General features: G+C 35.1%; 3 protein-coding genes across 8 annotated transcripts; all 3 read left to right on the top strand.

Annotated features, from left to right (window-relative positions):
• Positions 1 to 1,671: 1,671 nt before the first annotated feature.
• On the top strand, positions 1,672 to 4,585 carry LOC108862773 (protein Brevis radix-like 2). Of its 2 annotated transcripts, none has more exons than XM_018637006.2 (6): positions 1,672 to 2,122; positions 2,198 to 2,384; positions 2,714 to 3,105; positions 3,651 to 3,786; positions 3,860 to 4,251; positions 4,346 to 4,585. In XM_018637006.2, the coding sequence occupies exons 2-6, from the start codon at positions 2,250 to 2,252 to the stop codon at positions 4,422 to 4,424; spliced, it is 1,134 nt and encodes a 377-aa protein (XP_018492508.1). In that variant the 5' UTR covers positions 1,672 to 2,122; positions 2,198 to 2,249; the 3' UTR covers positions 4,425 to 4,585. The 2 variants fall into 2 exon arrangements, with proteins under 2 accessions (XP_018492508.1, XP_056842005.1); XM_056986025.1 differs by having other exon boundaries at positions 2,160 to 2,384.
• An 869-nt stretch (positions 4,586 to 5,454) lies between these two features.
• Positions 5,455 to 10,186, top strand: LOC108862793 (uncharacterized). Of its 5 annotated transcripts, none has more exons than XM_018637038.2 (10): positions 5,455 to 5,816; positions 6,026 to 6,069; positions 6,413 to 6,659; positions 6,926 to 7,058; positions 7,416 to 7,966; positions 8,165 to 8,504; positions 8,601 to 8,865; positions 8,949 to 9,041; positions 9,163 to 9,636; positions 9,727 to 10,186. In XM_018637038.2, exons 1-10 carry the CDS (start codon positions 5,627 to 5,629, stop codon positions 10,057 to 10,059), a joined length of 2,670 nt encoding a protein of 889 aa, XP_018492540.2. In that variant the 5' UTR covers positions 5,455 to 5,626; the 3' UTR covers positions 10,060 to 10,186. The 5 variants fall into 5 exon arrangements, with proteins under 5 accessions (XP_018492540.2, XP_018492539.2, XP_018492538.2 ...); XM_018637037.2 differs by having other exon boundaries at positions 8,946 to 9,041; positions 9,754 to 10,186; XM_018637036.2 differs by having other exon boundaries at positions 8,946 to 9,041.
• A 7,922-nt stretch (positions 10,187 to 18,108) lies between these two features.
• LOC108857036 (protein BIG GRAIN 1-like A) lies at positions 18,109 to 19,383 on the top strand. The gene has a single exon (XM_018630956.2). The coding sequence runs from the start codon at positions 18,149 to 18,151 to the stop codon at positions 19,262 to 19,264; it is 1,116 nt and encodes a 371-aa protein (XP_018486458.2). The 5' UTR covers positions 18,109 to 18,148; the 3' UTR covers positions 19,265 to 19,383.
• Positions 19,384 to 19,533: the final 150 nt, after the last annotated feature.

Below are 19,533 nucleotides of genomic sequence, written 5' to 3'. Positions count from 1 at the left end.
AAAACTCACTGCCGATGGCCGTAAAATCACCGAAAAACGTAATTCGGACACCAACGATGACGATTTAAACTGACTCTGTCCAAAAACCGAAATTCTTAAAAACTTAATTTTTCGCTCATTTCATCCTATAATCGAGTAGTATATTTAAAAATTCATGAAGTTTTCATGAAAATGGCAAAAACAAAGAAACTGATGTATAATTCTTGAAAAATTATGAGTTGTCGGAGTCAATATTGCAGAAAGTCTAAAAGTCTAAAGAAGAAGACGACTTGTAAAAATCATAATTGCCTTTCATTAAATTTAATCATAAAAAATGCAAAACGCATATGTTCTCTATTCGAACCCGGGTTATGAACTTCTTTAATGATACATAAACCACTGCACTAAGTGATATTTAGTGATATTCATATGAATACATACTATTTTAAAACAAAAATATAAAGATGAGTCCCACAAATATTTATTAAAATCTGATGTGGACACTTTAAGAAGAGAAGAAAGTGTCTCATTATATATATGATTTCAAAATTTAAAATGGTACAAAGACGGTAACAAATTCAACAGTGTAGTTAATTCTCGTCCGTTGCTTCACGGCGCTCCTGTGACCATCTATGAGATTCTGACATATATATATACTCATATACACACTCGTAGTTATTTATTTTCTTTTTGTTTTTGCATATTATTTGAATGCAGTTTACTTTTTTCTTGTAGAAAGAAAAAATGCAGTTTACTTGAAAATATAAATTAGGGCTAATTGAGTAGTAACCTAGGTTAGTGGCTATTATTGTGTCAACTATTTCCCAAAGTGCATGTCTTACGATTTTAACTACCGATAAAAGTTGACAAAGTAAACACATTAACATTACAGAAAAAACGCATTACATTAGTTTCTTTTTATTTTGGGTTATTGAATGCAATTTCTTTTTTATTTTCATGTTGGTTTCCTTTATTCCTTTTACTTTATTGAGGAAGGAATTATCGACCACCGGAATCACTCAATAATGCACGTGTCGATCTGTGATCACGGCCTGAATATTTTGCACGGCTTCATAATTCTTTTTTTTTATTATTTACTGATATCGTACTTTAGAAAGGAAATAAATTGATAAAAAAATAAAAGAGAGTAAAGTAAACAAATCAAGAGAGAAAAAAAAAAGCAAATCAAGAGATGAACGGATAAAGGAATCAAAGAAAAAAAGAGAATATAATTTGAATTTGTCTTGGTCTTATTTCTTGCAAATTTCAAAGCATTACAATTAGTTTTCACTTTTCAGTTAATTAGTGTTACATACTAACGTACTCAATGAGTTGTTAATACTATGTGGTCATTGTAAGATTTATGCGTGTATAAAACAAGTAGAGGCTGATTTTTAAACTTTCAATACAGAAGAAAATGCAGTACTATAAAATCAAGTAAGCATAGTTATAAAACTGCAAATAGTTACATATTTATTCCCTAAATGAAAAAAGATACAATAAAAACAGACGTTAAAGAAAAAAACAAAGATACATAAAGCAAGAAAATATTAGAGTATTGAATTCTGCAATATTATGTTGGGGGTACCGATCAGAATCTGTTTGTTTTGAATTTGCGTATATGAAATCCATATTAAAGTTCAATAAAAAAATAATCTGAAAATGGGTTTAACATAAAAAAAAAACAAAAAAAGAATAAAGAGAAAAGGGTAGAGCTTTATATAGGAAGAAGCAAACACAACAGAGCTTTAGCAGAGTCCCAACGATCTCAAAGTTCCCCTCTTTCTTTCTCTCCATCTCCCTCCTTCACCAAAGTGTTCTTAGCTTTCTTATTTCAAGGAGAGAGAGTGTGTGTGTGTGTGTGTGGATCTCTCTCATTCAATCTCCTTGTCAAGAGCTTCCAGCCGCAGAGAACGGACCCTGAGAGAGAGAGAGAGTTTCAAAGCGTGGAGTCGTTTAGACGTCTGATCAGCAGATCCTCCTTTCGCATGATGCCGTCGTTTCAACATCTTTCAGTGGCTGGTGACATCTGAAAATCTCAGTGGCAGAGAGAGAGAAAGCAATCGAATTTGATTTAGCGAGCTCCGAGTTTGTTTATATTTGTAGTTTCAAGTGACAGTGTGGAACTACTGTAGCTTAAAAGGTATGCGATTTATTTTATAATCATGAAAAGGTTTTAGATTTGAGAAAGTGTGTGTGTTTTTGTTTTAATTCCCAGGTCGAATTGAAACTTGGTGAGAGAGAGAGGGGAGGGAGGGAGGAAGAGAGAGATGCTGACGTGTATAGCTTGTTCGAAGCAGGCAAACACCAATAATGGCGGATCTAAAGATGCAGAAGAAGAAGATGATGAAAGAGTTCTTGGAACACCCAGGTCTAAGCAGGCCGTTAAGTCCCTGACGTCACAGGTAGAAATACAATTCTTCTTCTTTACCAGGTCACTTTCACAAGCTGTTTTTTTTCTTTCTTTTTTTCCTTTTTAACAAAAATATATAAATGGGAAAAGAAAGAAAGAAAGAAAGAAACTCCGAGACAAGACCTGTGTTGAGTCTTGTTGGTTTCTGTTTGGGGGAGCTCTGACCAAAATGAACAAAACAAAATGGGGACAAAACTCTTTTGTCTTCCCCTGTAGATGCCAAAACTTTACTCTATATGATTTTTTATAATTTTTTTTAAAAAATCTTTCTCAGTGTAATTCAATCATGTGAATTTTTTTCTTTGGATGTGAATCTATCAGATAAAAGACATGGCAGTAAAAGCATCAGGTGCTTACAAAAGCTGCAAACCGTGTTCGGGTTCTTCAAACCGGAACCACCACCGCCGTGATTCAGATGCTGCATCAGCTTCTGGGAGGTTCCATTATGCGTACAAGAGGCCTGGAAGAAGCGGAAGCGGAAGCTCTACACCAAAGATTCTTGGGAAAGATATGGAGTCAAGGCTAAAAGGTCTCTTGAGTGGAGAAGGAACACCTGAATCATTGAGTGGCAGGTCAGAGTCTTCTACAGTGTTCTTGGAGGGAGAAGATGATGATGAGCCTAAAGAATGGGTTGCTCAAGTGGAGCCTGGTGTCCTCATCACTTTTGTTTCCTTGCCTGAGGGAGGCAACGATCTCAAGCGTATTCGTTTCAGGTATGTCTTTTCTAGCTTTATTTTCACAAAATATAAATCATACCTTGAAGATGATAGATACTCTCAACTGAAATGAACTTAATCCATTTTGTTCTTGATTTGGTTTTGGAAATAGAGAATGTGTGTGTGTTTCTTGGGGGGGGACAAGATATGAGAAGTACAGTCCATATTAAAGATGTTATCTTATGTTTCTGGAAACTTGCATTTCTCTTGAAATCAATTTCGAAAGTGGTCCCCAAAAGTTTGATGTGTGTATTGTGAGAAGCTGTACATCCTTTTTCGCCAATAAAGGTTTTTTGAGATCTTAAAATGGATTCCTCCAAGAACAAGTTGTGTGGGGAAAGCGTTTAGTGATATTCATTTTGTAGGTAGGACATGTTCATGTTTTATCTAACTAACTTTCTTCATGGCTTCATCAAATAGTGACACTTTGGCTCAAAGTGATTTGACATTTATAGTTGTGAGCCTAACACTGTTCACATTGGTCATTAAAACAGAAGCTCATTTTTGCTTGTTTTGTTTCTCGAACTTCTCTTTGGTTACAGTCGTGAGATGTTTGATAAACGGCAAGCTCAAAAATGGTGGGCGGAGAATTTCGAAAAGGTAATGGAGTTATACAATGTGCAGCAGTTTAATCAGCAGAGCGTCCCGTTTCCAACTCCTCCTACATCCAAAGATGAGGTAATTAATATACACACTCTCTCTGTCTTTATTTCTGATGATCACATGAACCCATTCATTTTATTCATACCAGAGCTCTACCAAGAACGGTCCTGCAACTCCACCTCTAAACAATGAATGCCCTCGAGGAAACGGCTACGCTTCTTCCGGCTCATCACAGGCTCACCAACCAACAACAACACAAAGACAGAACCAGTATCCAAGTGATTCGTCTGGTCTCGCGACTACGCCAAAACCCTCTAGCATAAGTGGCACCAAAACCGAGACGTCATCGGTTGTTGGGTCTGCAAGAAGTAGTGGTAGCTCATCAAGAGAAGAAGAAGATGTAGAGCAGTCAGAGGAGGTCTCAGTAAGTAATGCAAGTGACAGCGAATCAGAATGGGTAGAACAAGATGAAGACGGTGTTTACATCACAATCAGAGCTTTACCAGATGGGACACGCGAGCTTAGACGCGTTCGCTTCAGGTAGAAAGAAACATAACCCTTTTTCTTTTGCTAGGAAAGTCTTTCCAACAAGCAAAAGTACTCAACACACATTTGCATCTTGTTGTTGTTGCAGTCGAGACAGGTTTGGGGAAACGAATGCAAGATTGTGGTGGGAAGAGAACAAAGCTCGGATACAACAGCAGTACTTGTGATGCTCTCTGCAAGACTCTTTCACAGCAAAACCAAACACTTTTAGAAAAAAATGTTTTACTTGCAGACATATTGATAGAAATAAACTGTTTGGTTTGAGATAACGCATGTGTTTTTTTATATATATAATTGGTGGTCTTTTAGATCTCCTCTCTTCATTAGAGTTCTTACTGTATCACTAGGGAATGCTACAACAACATCTTGTTTTGCGCCTTTTCAAATCTTGCATGAGTTTGTATGTAGAACGCTGTAGATAGAATAGATCATGCACAGTTTCTTTACAGTTTGGTGATTTGTTACTCGTCATCTTCTTCTCTTGTGTACAATCTATAAAGTGGTGTATTATTTTTTTTTTTTGAATTATACAGAAGTATCCTGGCCCCACAGAAGTGGTCCAGACTAGTCACGTGTTGCCACATGTCGGTCCTCTGTCCCTGGCGATGCCGAAATGTTAATTCCCCAGTGGCCGGGATTCGAACCCAGGTGGCGGAACTCACAGCTGTGAACCCTTTACCAACTGAGCTAGAAGCCCCGGTTATTATTGTAGTTACTCTTTCAGCATATGTTCTTGGTAGTATTTATTTATTATCAACGATAATGTTGTGTATATATAAGCAACTTCTAAGAACTTCGTTTGGGTTATAAATCACTAAAATTGATATTTTTCTTGCCACCTTTTATCTTTAGACAAAGATGTCAAGACTAATACTACTTGTTTAGTGACCACATAACATTTTCATGGAAGTCCTATTTAATACATTAACATTTTCATGAAAGTCCTATTTAATAATTAAATCAATATATATCTAATATTGACCCGACTATTTAAATAAATAATTTAAATATCATGTTTATTGTTTACAAAAGGACAAATTAATTAAAGCAAAAAGCAGGAAAATTAGCAAAAGCTTACTACTGTTTTGTATATATCCTTGGAAACTTCCGAACTCACGATATAAGGGGTAGAATAGTAATTTCCAACCCAATGACTCACTATTTTTTTGGAACCAACTTTTCTATCTTTCTTTCCTTCTTAAACTTCTTTTTTTTTCGTCTAGTCTTCTCCGATCTTAGGGTTTAAGACTCGAAATCACCCAGTAACCTCCACTCGGTCGCCGATCGAAAATTCGCTTTCGCTAGTTACTCAACATCGATCCTATTTTCGTTTCCTTGTTATCCCCTTCCTTTAGGGCTTTGATCGGTGATGATGGTGTCTGGGTCAATAACCGGCGGCAATCGGGTGGTGATGGGACCCGATGACGACGACGAAGATAGGAAGCTGATCGAATCGATTAGAGAAATCGTGGGTAACCACACCGACGCCGATATATACACCGCCTTGAGAGAGTCTGACATGAACGCCGACGAGGCTGTGCAGAAGCTGATTTATCAAGGTCTTCTCTCTCTCTCTCTTAGCCTTCGTTGTTAGTTAGGTCGGTTGGGATGCGTGCGTATGTTGAATGCTGTTAGATGGGTTTATGCAAAAGTTTCGGTTTTTTTTTATTTATTCTTTTATCTTAACTGAGTTTTGGTGATAATTCGAATAATTATGTTACTGTTTCCGTTACCATTTTGGTTTGCTAAAGGCTTTTCTTTTGTTCAGATCCGTTTCATGAGGTGAAGAGAAGAAGAGACAGGAAGAAAGAGGTAAGCTCACAAATGTTTTTTTTCTTCTTTTTCTCACTTCCACTGTATTTGGAGAAGGGGACTGACTGGTTTTTTTTTGTTTATAGTGCTTGTGTTAACACTAGTATATATCACTGGGTTGTCTAGTACATGTGCTAAGTTTGTTTGTTTATTGTGTTTAGTGGACATTTTAACCATCTTTATTATGAGACTTCGTTAGTGCTCAACTTTTCTATACATTCAGATAGTTTACGGAATCCCTCTTCTTTTGTTTGTTGGTCGGGTTTCTATGTGAGAAAGGGTGTTGCAAATTTCTGTCCTATATTAACTATGATTTTATACTGAATGTTTTTTTTGGCATCAGGTTGCAGTATTGGTTGAGCCTGCCGACGAAAAGAAACCTATTGAAAATGTTACCGTTGAAGTGAATGTTCGTACACAGCCTGAACATAATGTTCGGAGAGGAGGCTACACTAGGAATGTCTTCCCTAGGAGCACTGCTCCACGAAATGAATTTCCTAGGAACCATGCTCCAAGAAATGAGTTTCCTAGGAATGCCTTTTCTAGGAACGCTGCTCCACGAAATGCGTTTCCTAGGAATCCTGCTACTGGTAAATCAACATGATGATAATATACTTTGCCAGTTTCTTTCGTTATATGCCGCAATCCTTTAGCCTCGGGTGAATAAAAAGGAAAATGTGTTGGTCCAGGAAAAAATAGAAGATAACTGTATTATAATGCATGTCTTGAATTTTATTTTCATTTTTGAATCTTTTTGATTGGCGTTAGGCCGCCAAGTTTCATGTAATGTATTGATCATATCCATCTATAAATGCTGTTTTGTATGTCTGAATTGGTTTGTTTCATGTTAGTGCAGGATCCAAGAGAGAGTTTCGCGTTGTTAGAGACAACAGGTCTAATCCAAATGTTGGTGAAGAGTTGAAGCGTACTTCCGCCCAGTCTTCTGGATTAAATATTAGCAAAGGAATGGCCTCTCAAAACCAAAAGGGGTATGTTTTACATTTATTTGTTATCATGTTCTTCTTATTCTAGCATGTTCTATCGCCGACTTGCCTTGTTTTGTTTTCTTATATGTGCAATAACATGATACTCTTCAATGTTTCTTCTAATGCTAGACTCTTATTTTAAGACAGAAAGAAGCATACATTAGTTTTGCGGCATTGTCTTTTAGTAGATATGTTTACTTGGTAGGCATCCCACTGCTGTTTACCTCAAACAGGGTTACTTCTTGGGAAATAGAAAGAAAGCCCACTGAGAACTTGTTATCTTTTAATTTCGAGACAAATGCTATACTGAATTCAGATAAGAAAAATAAGATTGCGGCTCTTATTTTCATTGTTTGCCAGCTTAATAGGTGGTTTAGGCGATCGTAGATCTCCCGGGGTTCAAGATCTTGCCGAAGATCGTAGTGCAGCAGCAGATGTCAGGATCAGAGATACTGAAATTACTCCATTGCAGCATCCTACCAGAAAAGAACTCTCCGATGGAAAGCAGACGGCCCGTGGTGTTACCTTGGCATCAACTGATTCAGTTATTGGTGTATATTCATCTTCCACCGATCCAGTTCATGTACCATCTCCTGTTTCTAGATCATCACCTGTGGGAGCTATTAAACGTGAAGTAAGAGGGGGAGGCTTTGGTGGAAAACCTTCTGAAAATGTTGGTAAAGATCCATCTGCTGATTCTTTGTCAGGGTCCTCTATTAGAAAGACTGGGACTACAAATGCATATCGATCATCTTCCCCAAATTCAAAGATTGATCAAGTCAGTCAAACTACTTTACGAGAGTCTGTTTTGCCCAGCGGTGGGGAAAAGAATAGGCCTCTCTTGAACAGGCAGCGTGGAAACAGAGGAAGCCAAAATGCTAGAACACAACAAGTTGGTGGCCATACAAAAGGTAATTTATATGCAAATATTAGTTTATTGAATGGATGGTGTGCCATTTTGACTCGATTCCTGCTAACCACTTTGCCTCAGGAGGCACTATAAATTCTGCGTATAACTAATGTTTTTTTCAATCCACTGGGAAGTCCTGGTGAGAAGCCGTTTCCTGTCATGACTTCTGATATTCTTGGTCGACCTGTTCCTAATGCAGTAGTCTCACAGAACAAAGAATGGAAGCCTAAAGCAATTCAGAAACCTGTTGGACATAATCCGGGAGTAATTGGAACACCTGCAAAGTCTCAGGCTGGTCGTTCTGATGATAGTTCCATAAACATGGAATCGGAGGCTGTTAAGGTTCAAGATAAGCTTTCGCACGTTCATATCAGTGAAAGCCAGAATGTCATCATCGCAGATCATATTCGTGTCCCAGAGACTGACCGATGTCAGCTTACTTTTGGTAGCTTTGTTCAAGAGTTTAGTTCTTCAATAAATCCAGAATCTGCTTTCCAGAAATCATGCTCTTCAGAAGAACTTAGAGAAACTGATCGGAGGTAAGTTGGTGTTGATATTTGTTTTTGAACATTTTAGAATAAAGTTTAATAACACCTTGTATCTTTCCTCAAGTAACTTGGTGATATCGTTTGCAGTTCGCCAGTTTCTTCTCCAGAGACTATAACAGATAGTCCGGGGGATAAGTCTATCGATATTCTTGATGATCATGTCAGAGTTTCTGAATCTGACTCACGTGTGTCGGTGGCATCTGAGCAACAGTTACCTGAAGAGAAGGAGGCTAACAGATCTGACAATTTGGAGGAGTACTCGGAAATTCAATTGCTCAATAGGAATGGTCCACATTATACTCCTTCAGAGTTTGAACAGCAGCAAGATCCTCCTGAGTTGCAAAAAGTTTCTGTAAGGTTTCCTGCAATTGTGCCTTTTAAAAATCGAAGGCAGACTTATACATTCAAAACTTAACACTCTTGTCCTTTCAGCAGGCATATGGTAATCACGGTAGTTATGACTTACCGTATTTTAGTCCTGCAGTGAGTGAAAACGTACGAGGACAAGGATTACCATCTCAGCAAGAGGTAATTTATGTTCCTGTTGTTATGCTTTTCTTTGAGCAGTTGGGCCCTGCATGTGTCATGATTATCTTTCATTTCATTAGCCAAGAAAAACTAACAAGGCATCATTTTGCTAATGGAGCAGGTATTAAGTACTCAAATGGTGAACAATGGCCCTTCATCTACGATTCCCATGCTGCAGCAGCAGCAACAACAACAACAACATCAAGCGTCAATGCAACAGATGTACCCGCAGGTTCAAGTTGCACATTTTCCCAATCTTATGCCTTATCGTCAGTTCGTCTCCCAAGTCTATGTCCCACAGATGCCCATGCCAGGCTACTCAGGTAACCCAGCAGCATATGCACACCCGTCAAATGGTAATAGCTATGTTCTGATGCCTGGAGGTGGTGGTTCTCATCCTGGTTCAAATGGTGTCAAGTATGGCATCCAGCAGTTCAAGCCAGTCCCAACAGGTGGTCCTACTGGTTTTGGGACTTACAACAGCCCTAATGGGTATCAGATTAATTCTCCTAATGTAGTTGGAAACGCCATGGGTCTTGAAGATCCATCTCGCATGAAATACAAAGATGGAAATATCTATGTTCCAAACCCTCAGGTAACTATAACTATGTTCCGCTTGCCCTAACCACAGCTTTTGGCCTATTATGCTTTATTTCTAAATTTGTTTCTTTGTGTAACACAGCAGGCTGAGACTTCTGATATTTGGATGCAGAATCCAAGAGATCTTTCAAGCCTTCAGTCTCCTCCATATTACAACGTAGCTGGTCAAACGCCTCATGGTGCTTATTTACCATCCCATACATCACATCCATCCTTCAACGCCGCTGCACAATCTCCTCAAATGCAGTTCCAGGGTCTCTTCCATCCGCCACAACCTGGTGCAATGGCGAATCCACACCACATGGGACCTGGGCTTGGTGGTAATGTTGGAGTTGGGGTTGTGCCCTCTCCTCCCTCTCAACTTGGTGCTTATCAGCAATCACAACTTGGTCATCCGAACTGGGGAGCAAACTTCTAAATAAAGTTCTAACCTCTGTCTAATGGATCATAATATAGCCGAAAGCAAATGTTTTGATTTTCTTTGTAAAACGGCCAAACTCTATTTTATTTTCTTTAGTTAATGAATGCATAAAATGCTTTGCCTTTCCCTGCTTCATAGTTTTCTTTTACTTTGCTATAGTTTCTTTCAAAGTGTGAAGTAAACAAACCCTACAACACGTGATAGTGTTTTAAGTATGGAACCCTGTTGCTTGCTGAGTGTTTACCATTGTCAGTGTTCTATAAGTTGTCCTAGTTGTTGATGTTCTTCTTTGAGTTATGTGATTTCTCTCTCCATTTTTTCCGGATTCCTTTTCTTGATAGAAAATCATTAGTTGTTGAGTTTGACCTAACTTCCCTCAAGCCTTTAGAAAATAAAACATTCTTCATAAGAACTTGTTGAACCTAGAAGCCTGGTTTTGATAGCACCTTTGATTACTTTTGTTGTTTTGAGGTGTCATTGCACACTATGTCATCATAGCAAGCATAATCTGATTGATCGTTTTGTTGAAATATTTACTTTGTTTGGGGAGGTGGGTCTAAATCAAAGGGGCCAACTTATTTGCTTAGGGACTAATTTGTACGTACTTTGCTTGCTCCTATCATATAATAGGCCGAAGTTTTTTTTTTTTAATCTCCCAAGTACCACCTTATTGAGAAATGATTACTCTACATTAATTTCTTGACCTCCATTATTTGAGGTAACTAGCACTTCTTTTGTTTCATTTTAACCAGTATATGGTTGATTAAACGTGTCTTCACTGTTGAGTTCACTCTATTAATGATAGCTACCACATAAAAAGCATATGGTTGGCTTGAGATTCACTTTAACTTTGTAAGAGTTTATGAAATTTAGCTTTTACTGGAAATGGTTTGAGGAAAAATGTAATAAAAATTGATTGTGATCAAGACTAGCTAGAGTAGGGGCTTGTGGTCTTCAGTTAGATAACCCGCATGTAAGTAGGAGAAGCATGATGAGCAATTTTGGCCGTTCTTGACCCTCCTCTTATAGAATTTTATAAAAGAAAAACTAATTAAGAAGAACTGGCAGTTTAATTCAAAACCAAATATATCTATTATTTTTTTAAACTTTATCTAATAAGTCAAAAGTACCCATGATAAGTAAGGGGATTGATAAGGATTACCTATAACTCCTACCACTTTGGCTAAATTAAAGGCTAGTTTGCTGAAACAAAAAAGACTGATTTCTCTTTAACAAATCCTCTATGTGTTACTTTTAATTTGTTGAGACGTAATTGTAATGTTAGAGATTGTTTTTTACTACAATAAAAAGGTCTGAAACGTTGTTTTATGAATGTCAACAAAAGGACATGTCAAATCAAATCACAGATAGTGGAGTGATCCGTAGACACGCATACACCAACATGTATGTATGTGGTAAGTATATTTTCTCATTTGATTGGTCTGTTTGAGCAAAATATGAAAAACCAAACGTATCTCTTGAAGAGATTGCACCGTGTGCTGTCTAGCTATTTTGATTTAAAAGGAATCTGCTTTTTGCTATTGTATGCACCAACTCGAATAATGATGTGATTGGAATCTTTTGTCTTTCTTTTGTCTATCATATCCACACATGCGTGCAATCCCTGCTACTCTTTTGTTTATTATTATGTGAATGAGTTATTTCCCTTATAGCTTATGGAATGTGTTATAAGAAAAGAAAAGAAAAAATTACATCAAATAATGCAAAAGGATAACAAAATATTAAAGAAGGTCTAGTGGGAGCAGATGTTGAAAGCAAAATGAATCCATTCACTTTTCTCATACGTGTTTTTGTTTACATGAACAACAATATAGCTGTAGTTATACATATACGAAGCAAATGAATCGTTAAAAAAAGGGGGACGAGGATGGGTCCGGTCGAGAGTTCTACGAGTATGAAGTATAGTGGATTCGGAGGGTGATCATTCATAAACTGATGCAGTTTTGCACAATTGTATGTGCATGTGATCGATCGGTCAAAGACGAGTTCTACGAGTGTGAAGTATCGTGGATTCGATATGGCGATCTCTCACAAAACTACATGCGAGCATTCATAATAAACAATGGAGTTTTACACAATTGTCAATTGTGTGTTCATGTGTCTAAACCAAAATAACAAATATATTCGAATTTCTCTTCTTTTTCTGGTAACAAACCTTATAGTTATTTATTGCATTAGCTCGATTTTTTATATATTGTATTTTCTAACACTTAATTATCACTTTCTTAATATAATTCGACATGTTTAGTCTCATAAATATTTTAAAAAGTGACGGGTACAAACTTATATGATTAATGTACTTATATATTTATATACCAATTTACACATTAATATAAGGAATAGTAATCTATCCTTTCCTTCATTTTTTTTTCGTTTTTCTAGTATTGATCGATGACTTTTTTTTTAAGTTTGATGATTGATGACATCAGAATAATAAATAAATGGAGTTTCTTTAGCCCACGGGAGTAATCATTTTGCAAATGAGCACCATTAACTTTTTGAACATGCATAATTTTCTTTTTCTTTTTTTTTGACTGATCATGCATAATTTTCTATCACATATCCACTACGATTAATTCTAAACATACATCCCAAAACGAAATTTACGCTAAGAAAAGTTTACGATTCAAGATGAATAGAATGCTAACCAGTATATAGATTACTATAAAATAATAAATAAATAAATAAATAAGAAGAGCCCTATAACTGTATTGGTTATAAGTTATAACTACGTACTGCATGCGTATGTATTATCGGCATCATTTTAACATTTGTATTTGAAAAGGATTTTTTTTTTCTCTTTAATACACACAACTAAACCAATATACGAGATAATTAAAAAGATTTTGCGGCCAAAAAGTCATTTTATTAATATTTATATCAGGATAAAGTGCTAAGTCTAACCATATAAGTAATTAGTTTTACATATCATACATGTGGAAGACTAATTAATTAATCTACTCACTTATTAATTCTAAGAAAACACACCACATCGCAATCTTAAGTATTTAGCGCAAAAGTCAGATATGTTTGTTATAACCTTATAACCATTTGATTTTATCAATCAAATTTTACACATCCCTGAAATCTTTGCACCAATTATCACTACCTGGTTAGTATGGTATTGATTTTCGGCTCAATTAGTTTATATGGTGATCTTATAACAAACGATTGGTCCAAGTATTAATCAAAATGTATTTCAAACTCAAGTCGTGCAATATGCATGAGACGGTTTTGGACTAATCCATTTTGTAGTATTAAATATTTTTTTTCCAGGTCGGCCGAATCAGCCGACCGATAAAGTTTTTAAAAAAAATAGTATATATATAGATTAGGACACTTCACTAAACTATGCAGTAAATAAGCCTAAGTTCGCGCAAATAGTAAGGCAACCCATTAGGCAACAATTAGGAGATAATTGGATCGATAAACTTAATATTATCTATATTATTAAAGCAAAATACCTCGTAGAATTTTGCCCTTAATTTTACACTAATATTATAATCTATGCCATTAAAGAATATTCTTAAAATAAAAAAGGCAAATCTTAACAACACCTGAGGTAGTATATATATAAAATTTTCATTTTTGATATAGTAATTACATTAAATAGAATCAGTTAATGCACCGTAAATAAAGAAAAAATGCTAACTGAGGGCTACTTTTAAAAAAAAAATATTATTATTATTTGAAACTACTCTAACAACACCTATAACATATATTCATACAACCTTAATTAATTAATTATTCAGTTAGAAAAAATGCTAACTGAGGACTACTTTTTCAAAAAAAAATTAATTATTATTATTTGAAACTACTCTAACAACACCTATAACATATATTCATACAACCTTAATATAACCATGTTTAATATTTATACGATTGAAAAATATTTAATACGTTATTCTTAGTTCATAAATTATTATATCATACTTCTTAACAACTTTATAGAATATTAAAAATATCTCCATTATTTAAACAATGGTTTTAACAATTTTCACCATCATTTATAAATTAATCAAAAGAAACATAGTTCCCAAAAAAATATAATGAGTATCTTATTAAAATAAAAGATTGTGATTTTTTTGAATTAATATGCATTATATACGGTCTAGAATGTAGTTTGTATTAAAGTTGTTTTTCAATTTCAAACACTGAATATATTTAAAATACTGAATATATTTTTCAATTTCAAACACTGAATAAATTTAAGATCAATTGTTAAATATTCACAACTATGTTTGTAGTTACAAGAAAATAAAATTTATATGAACTTAAATATTTAAACTAAAAGTATCATTTATAGCACAACTAAATATTCTCAATACCATAGAAATTTTTAATCTATTTATTAAAAGCAAAAATAACAAAAATAAATTATTTACATAAATTTATGCAAAATATTATAATATAACTCTTATAAATTCTATGCTTTATAATAAAAACTTACAAAATTATAAGAAAATTATCAATTTAATCAACAAATGAATAATCCCGCGCTTTGAAAACGCAGGTCAAAATCTAGTAGTTCTTTTAAAATCAGTGTTTTGAAATCCGACCAGGGCCCGCGGCTGAACCGGTAAATCCGGTGACCCGAGAGAAATCCGGTTCGGGTTTTGTGAAAAACCCAAAATTTAAAAATCCTTAAAAACCCACTAAAACCCGAAACCCGGTACTGGTTGAACCAATAGATAACATTTACATTTTCTAAATCTTTCAATTATTTTTTAGATTCTCTTTTATATTCTAAATTTCCAATTAAAAATTAAGTTTTTTTCGGTTTTCTTTTTTTCCATCGTTCTTCTTTTTCTTCTAGCCTCTACTGACTATGTATCTTATGTTTCTTTTTCTTTTTTTTCCTTTTTGATTATTTTTTTATTATAAATCTGTAGTAAAATCTATTCTAAGTTCTAAATTTTACAACTCTATTCTTTGCCGATTAACAAATGATTTTTTTTTTGTTTTACATGTTTCTAACTTAAATAGTCTAAGCTATTTTTTTGATAGTTTGTATATCAAATAAAAATGAAAATATAAAAAATAAAGTTAAGTATTTTCTAAATATTTTTTAAACATAAAATATATACATATCCAAACTACTATTTTATGTTTTAAAAAACATTTAGAAAATACTAACTTTAGTTTCTATTTTTTCATTTCCATAACTAATATATTATTATAGAATAAAATTAATATATTTTTTAACATGTGGTATACCCGCGGTTCACCCGCGGTCGACCCAGTGACTTGGTAAATAGTCCGGATCGGTTTTCAAAACATTGTTTAAAATATTAATTACATTCAATGATTCAAAGTTAATATCAAGCTGTGTAAACAGGATTCTTTTGTAACGTCTAAAGAAATAAAGGATCCTAATGGGTGAAAACCGGAAAAGAGGAGTTATAGATTTTAACAGAAATGTAAATCATCATGACATAAGTTAATTATTTGAATTCAAAAAAAAATTGTATAGAAAAGATCCATGTAGTGATGTAGGTAATAGTGCTATTGTTGTTTTATTTTGTAAGAAGTGTTATTGTTGTTTAAAAAAAAAAAATTGTTAATTAATATTATAACAGAGTTGGTTATTAAAAAACAATCGCCATTTGCTGTCTATATAAATGTGAAGATATCAGTTTGATTTACAGACTCTATATGAATTTGTTCTAGTTGCTGACAAAAAACAGAGTTAGATCACTTCTCTATGGCAAAAGAAAGTGATGTTCACAGTAATTCATCATAATTAAAAATCCTCTGTATTTTCTAAATAAAGCCTGATTTTGTTAATCAGATAGATGATCTTGTCTTAATCCCGCTGTCTATGTCTAATCATTTCCATTATACTATTGGTTCCCTGCTGTTTTCTTTAGTAAAAAAAAATTGTTTTCATTCTTTCGCTAGAGATCCAAACATTCTAAATAATTATTCCCAGTAAAAATGAAATTTTGGTAGCGGAAATTACAACCACATCCCTTTACCACAAAATCTAACTCATTCTGGTTAAAAAAATGTTTTCACCACCCTTCTGGTTTGCCACGTGCTTCTTAGCATAAATCTCACATGTAGCATAAATCTTACATGTTTTATCTTGTACTATAATTTACGTGAATTTTGGAGATCCCAAACATGGCTTTCTTAAACACAAATCTAACAGTTTCATAAGAGATGAATTGAGTTTGAATACACTATATATATATATAACCTATATCTCAAAATTCCTAAGACGTTATTTTTAAAACCATTTTGGATAACTTGATACATCAGACTATTAAACTGAGTGTTTGAAACCGTTCTGTTGTATAATTAAGATGAAAATTAACTAGCCAGGGTGTTTATAATCACAAATTCTAAAATTTCATATAGTGACACTGGAAACTCAATTGCCAATTAAAAGTGGGCTGCAAAATCATGGTTAGTAATGAGACATGCTTGTTTAGTGTTTAGGTTAATAAGTGATATAGTCTCTTTAGCCGCATTACTTGACTGTTCCTTAATCACCCCCAAAAGTCCCTTATTTTAACCATTATTTACAATTCACAAACATAACGTTGCTTCTTATTCTTGTTTTTGATTTCTAAAGCTAATTAAAGTCTATAGTTTCTGTAGGGTTTTCCAAAATCTCCATCGCTTTTTCTTCTTCTTCTTAACTCCTATTTTTCAAAAGACTAAAGATTCACTACGAGGTCTCTTTGTTGTAACTTATATCTCGCCGTAAATCATTCCGAGTGCACTAGAAGTTGAGAGTATAAGTGGTGATCTCAAAATATTCTGTTGTGTGGCTTTTAGTCCCACTTGTACTGCCACCTGAAACCTAGATACATGTTCCTTTTATACCAAAGTAAAGACATATAGTCATAGGATAAGCTTGATTTCCAAGGGTGTCTCCTTTTTACTTCCGATCAGGATCTCAGGAATGCACCAAATAAAATTTTGTTCATTTTTGTTTTTTGAAAACTTGATATCGTCTCTTGCAACCCCTCTATGTGGTTTAGAGTTTATCAAACCTTTTAATATATTAAAGTCACTCGTCTTGAACTCGAGAAACAAAACCACTGATTATTTATGTTTCTTAATATAGCATACAACAATTTATATATTTGCCTAATATTTTTTCTGTCTGTTGATCTCCACCCAAAGTTTATGAATTGTGAATAGTGTTGTGCAATAAGTATTTAAAATGTGGTCGAATACTGTAGAACGATGATTTTTTGCAGTACTGTTTAATTAGACATCATAGGTTTAGAAAACAAATTAGAAAAAGTATAATGGACCCAAGTATCAATATTGGGTTTGCTGTAATAGACTACAGATTTTTATTTTTGTTTTAGTACTTAAAAAATACAGAAAAATAAATAAAATGAAAAACAAACAAGACTTATGATGAGGGAAGGAACAACTTTAATCTTTTACTTTATGAGTAGGGAACAAATAAATGAATCTTTGGGTCATGTCATGTGAATAAAGGCTAGGTTGCTCTGTAACCCAGCAGTGATCTCCTATCATTCTTTTGATTCAAGACAAATTCTTAAACTTAACCATTTTGATTCATGACTATAGAGAAGACATATTTTAGATCTATAATTAATATTGCCAACATGGTAAAGAAAACAATATAGCAATCTAGAATGTTTTTCTCGTTTAATGGTTTTAGATTACTATCTCTAAGGACCATTGTTTATAGTTTAGGTTAATGTAGTCAATGTGTTATTTACCACTCAACCTCGGTATCATACATGTTGCTGAGAACCATTGTTGATCCATCGTATGTAGTTTAGTAAATTCAACTACAACAATTCAGAGTATAATAGTTTACTTTCTTCTAACCCAAACATGAAATTCAATATTTTTACCACTATGTTAATGTTATAATACAAAGTATTATCAAATAAAGAAAATGAGGGTAAATTAAAGTATGATTGGTGTTCATAAGCTGTCGAGAAAGACACGTGGCAATGATTGCCAGTTGTCTGCCTCCTTCCTCTCTTTTAAAAACACACTTCTACCTTCTCCATTCCTCCTCTTCTCTCACATCTTCACAAAAGCTTTATTCTTCTAAACAACAGAGATGGAGATAACTTGGGAGAAGCCACGAGTTTCATCTTCTAGACATCATCACTACCGTCAACCTTCCTTCTCCTCCACTCTCCTCGACCAAATCTACCGCTCCATCGACGACTCCCCTCCCCTAGAATCCACTAGAAAGAAGAAGCACCATAACAACACATCTCTCCACCACGAGGAACGTGATACTTCAGACAACAAACTCGTCTTTCACCGCCGCTCCATCGCCGCCGACTTCGAGAGATCCCGGAGAACAACCACCGCCACAACCTCCTCCGTTTTCCTCAGATATTCCAACTCAAGCTCCTCAGACTCAAGCGGGTTCTCCTCCTCCGAGTCAGACTCCTTCTACCTACGCTCCAAACCTTCTGCCTCTCCTCCTCCACCACACACTACTCGTCAACCAAAGCCGATCCGAACCTCCCTCGTCGCCGAGAAACCTAGCAGCAAACAAGAGCTCGGCGGCTTCTTGAGAACCAAGTCAAAGGCCTTAAAGATCTACACCGACTTGAAAAAAGTGAAGCAGCCTCTCTCTCCCGGAGGACGCCTCGCCACTTTCCTCAACTCTCTCTTCACCAACGCGGCCAGCAACCACAAGAAGCTAAAAAAAATCAACACCACCGTCTCTTCCTCAGCGGAGCAGCCGCCACCACAGTCTTCCTCCAGCACCACGTGCTCCTCCACGTCCTCTTTCTCCAGGTCTTGCCTAAGCAAAACTCCATCCTCCAGCGGGAAATCCAAAAGATCCGTGAGGTTCTGTCCAGTGAACGTTATCCTCGACGAAGACTCCTCCATCCACATCCCTTACGGTTATGGTAATAATCTGCATGGAAACAACGTCGTCGACCGTCACGTCATGGAGGAGGAGAACCGACGCGTTATCGAAGCGGCCAAGGATCTTATTAGGACGTACCAGAAGAACAAGGCCGTGACAACGTGCGACAACAACGTTCAAGAAGAAGACGATGATGATGCTGCGAGTTACGCAAGCTCTGATCTGTTTGAGTTGGAGAATCTTTCGGCTATTGGGATCGAGAGGTATCGAGAAGAGTTGCCTGTCTACGAGACCACTCGTTTGGATAATACGAATCGAGCTATTGCTACAAGTTTAATTGTATAATAATAGTGTATGTAGTGAAAATGGTTGGGGTGATTATATCAGATTTTTTTTTATAAAATTGTAATACGGTTTTTTCCTTTTGAGGCTATGTTTTACCGTGTTCTACAACTTTTTTTTTTAATTTTTTAGCTTCTCATAGTAACTTGTGTATAATAACTATCTATGGTAATCATGGTATATTTTGGTGATAACTAGCTTTCTTAGAGTAACTTTAATGGTGAGTTTGTAAAACATAGGTTCTTAAAAACAAAATAATAATATTCAAATTA

This window comes from Raphanus sativus, chromosome 5 (assembly GCF_000801105.2).
Source record: "Raphanus sativus cultivar WK10039 chromosome 5, ASM80110v3, whole genome shotgun sequence".
In the NCBI taxonomy this organism is placed as follows: Eukaryota; Viridiplantae; Streptophyta; class Magnoliopsida; order Brassicales; family Brassicaceae; genus Raphanus; species Raphanus sativus.
Note: the sequence above shows the minus strand (reverse complement) of the source record. Positions and strands in the feature narration are given on the sequence as shown.

Bases quoted from the DNA above. Each gene is read 5' to 3' on its own strand.
- LOC108857036 (XM_018630956.2), top strand. From the start codon at position 18,149: ATGGAGATAACTTGGGAGAAGCCACGAGTTTCATCTTCTAGACATCAT.
- LOC108862773 (XM_018637006.2), top strand. From the start codon at position 2,250: ATGCTGACGTGTATAGCTTGTTCGAAGCAGGCAAACACCAATAATGGC. The intron at 2,385-2,713 runs GTAGAAATACAA...TGAATCTATCAG, and splicing joins TTAAGTCCCTGACGTCACAG to ATAAAAGACATGGCAGTAAA. The intron at 3,106-3,650 runs GTATGTCTTTTC...CTTTGGTTACAG, and splicing joins CTCAAGCGTATTCGTTTCAG to TCGTGAGATGTTTGATAAAC.
- LOC108862793 (XM_018637033.2), top strand. From the start codon at position 5,627: ATGATGGTGTCTGGGTCAATAACCGGCGGCAATCGGGTGGTGATGGGA. The intron at 5,817-6,025 runs GTCTTCTCTCTC...TCTTTTGTTCAG, and splicing joins GCAGAAGCTGATTTATCAAG to ATCCGTTTCATGAGGTGAAG. The intron at 8,866-8,945 runs GTAAGGTTTCCT...TTGTCCTTTCAG, and splicing joins CTGAGTTGCAAAAAGTTTCT to CAGGCATATGGTAATCACGG.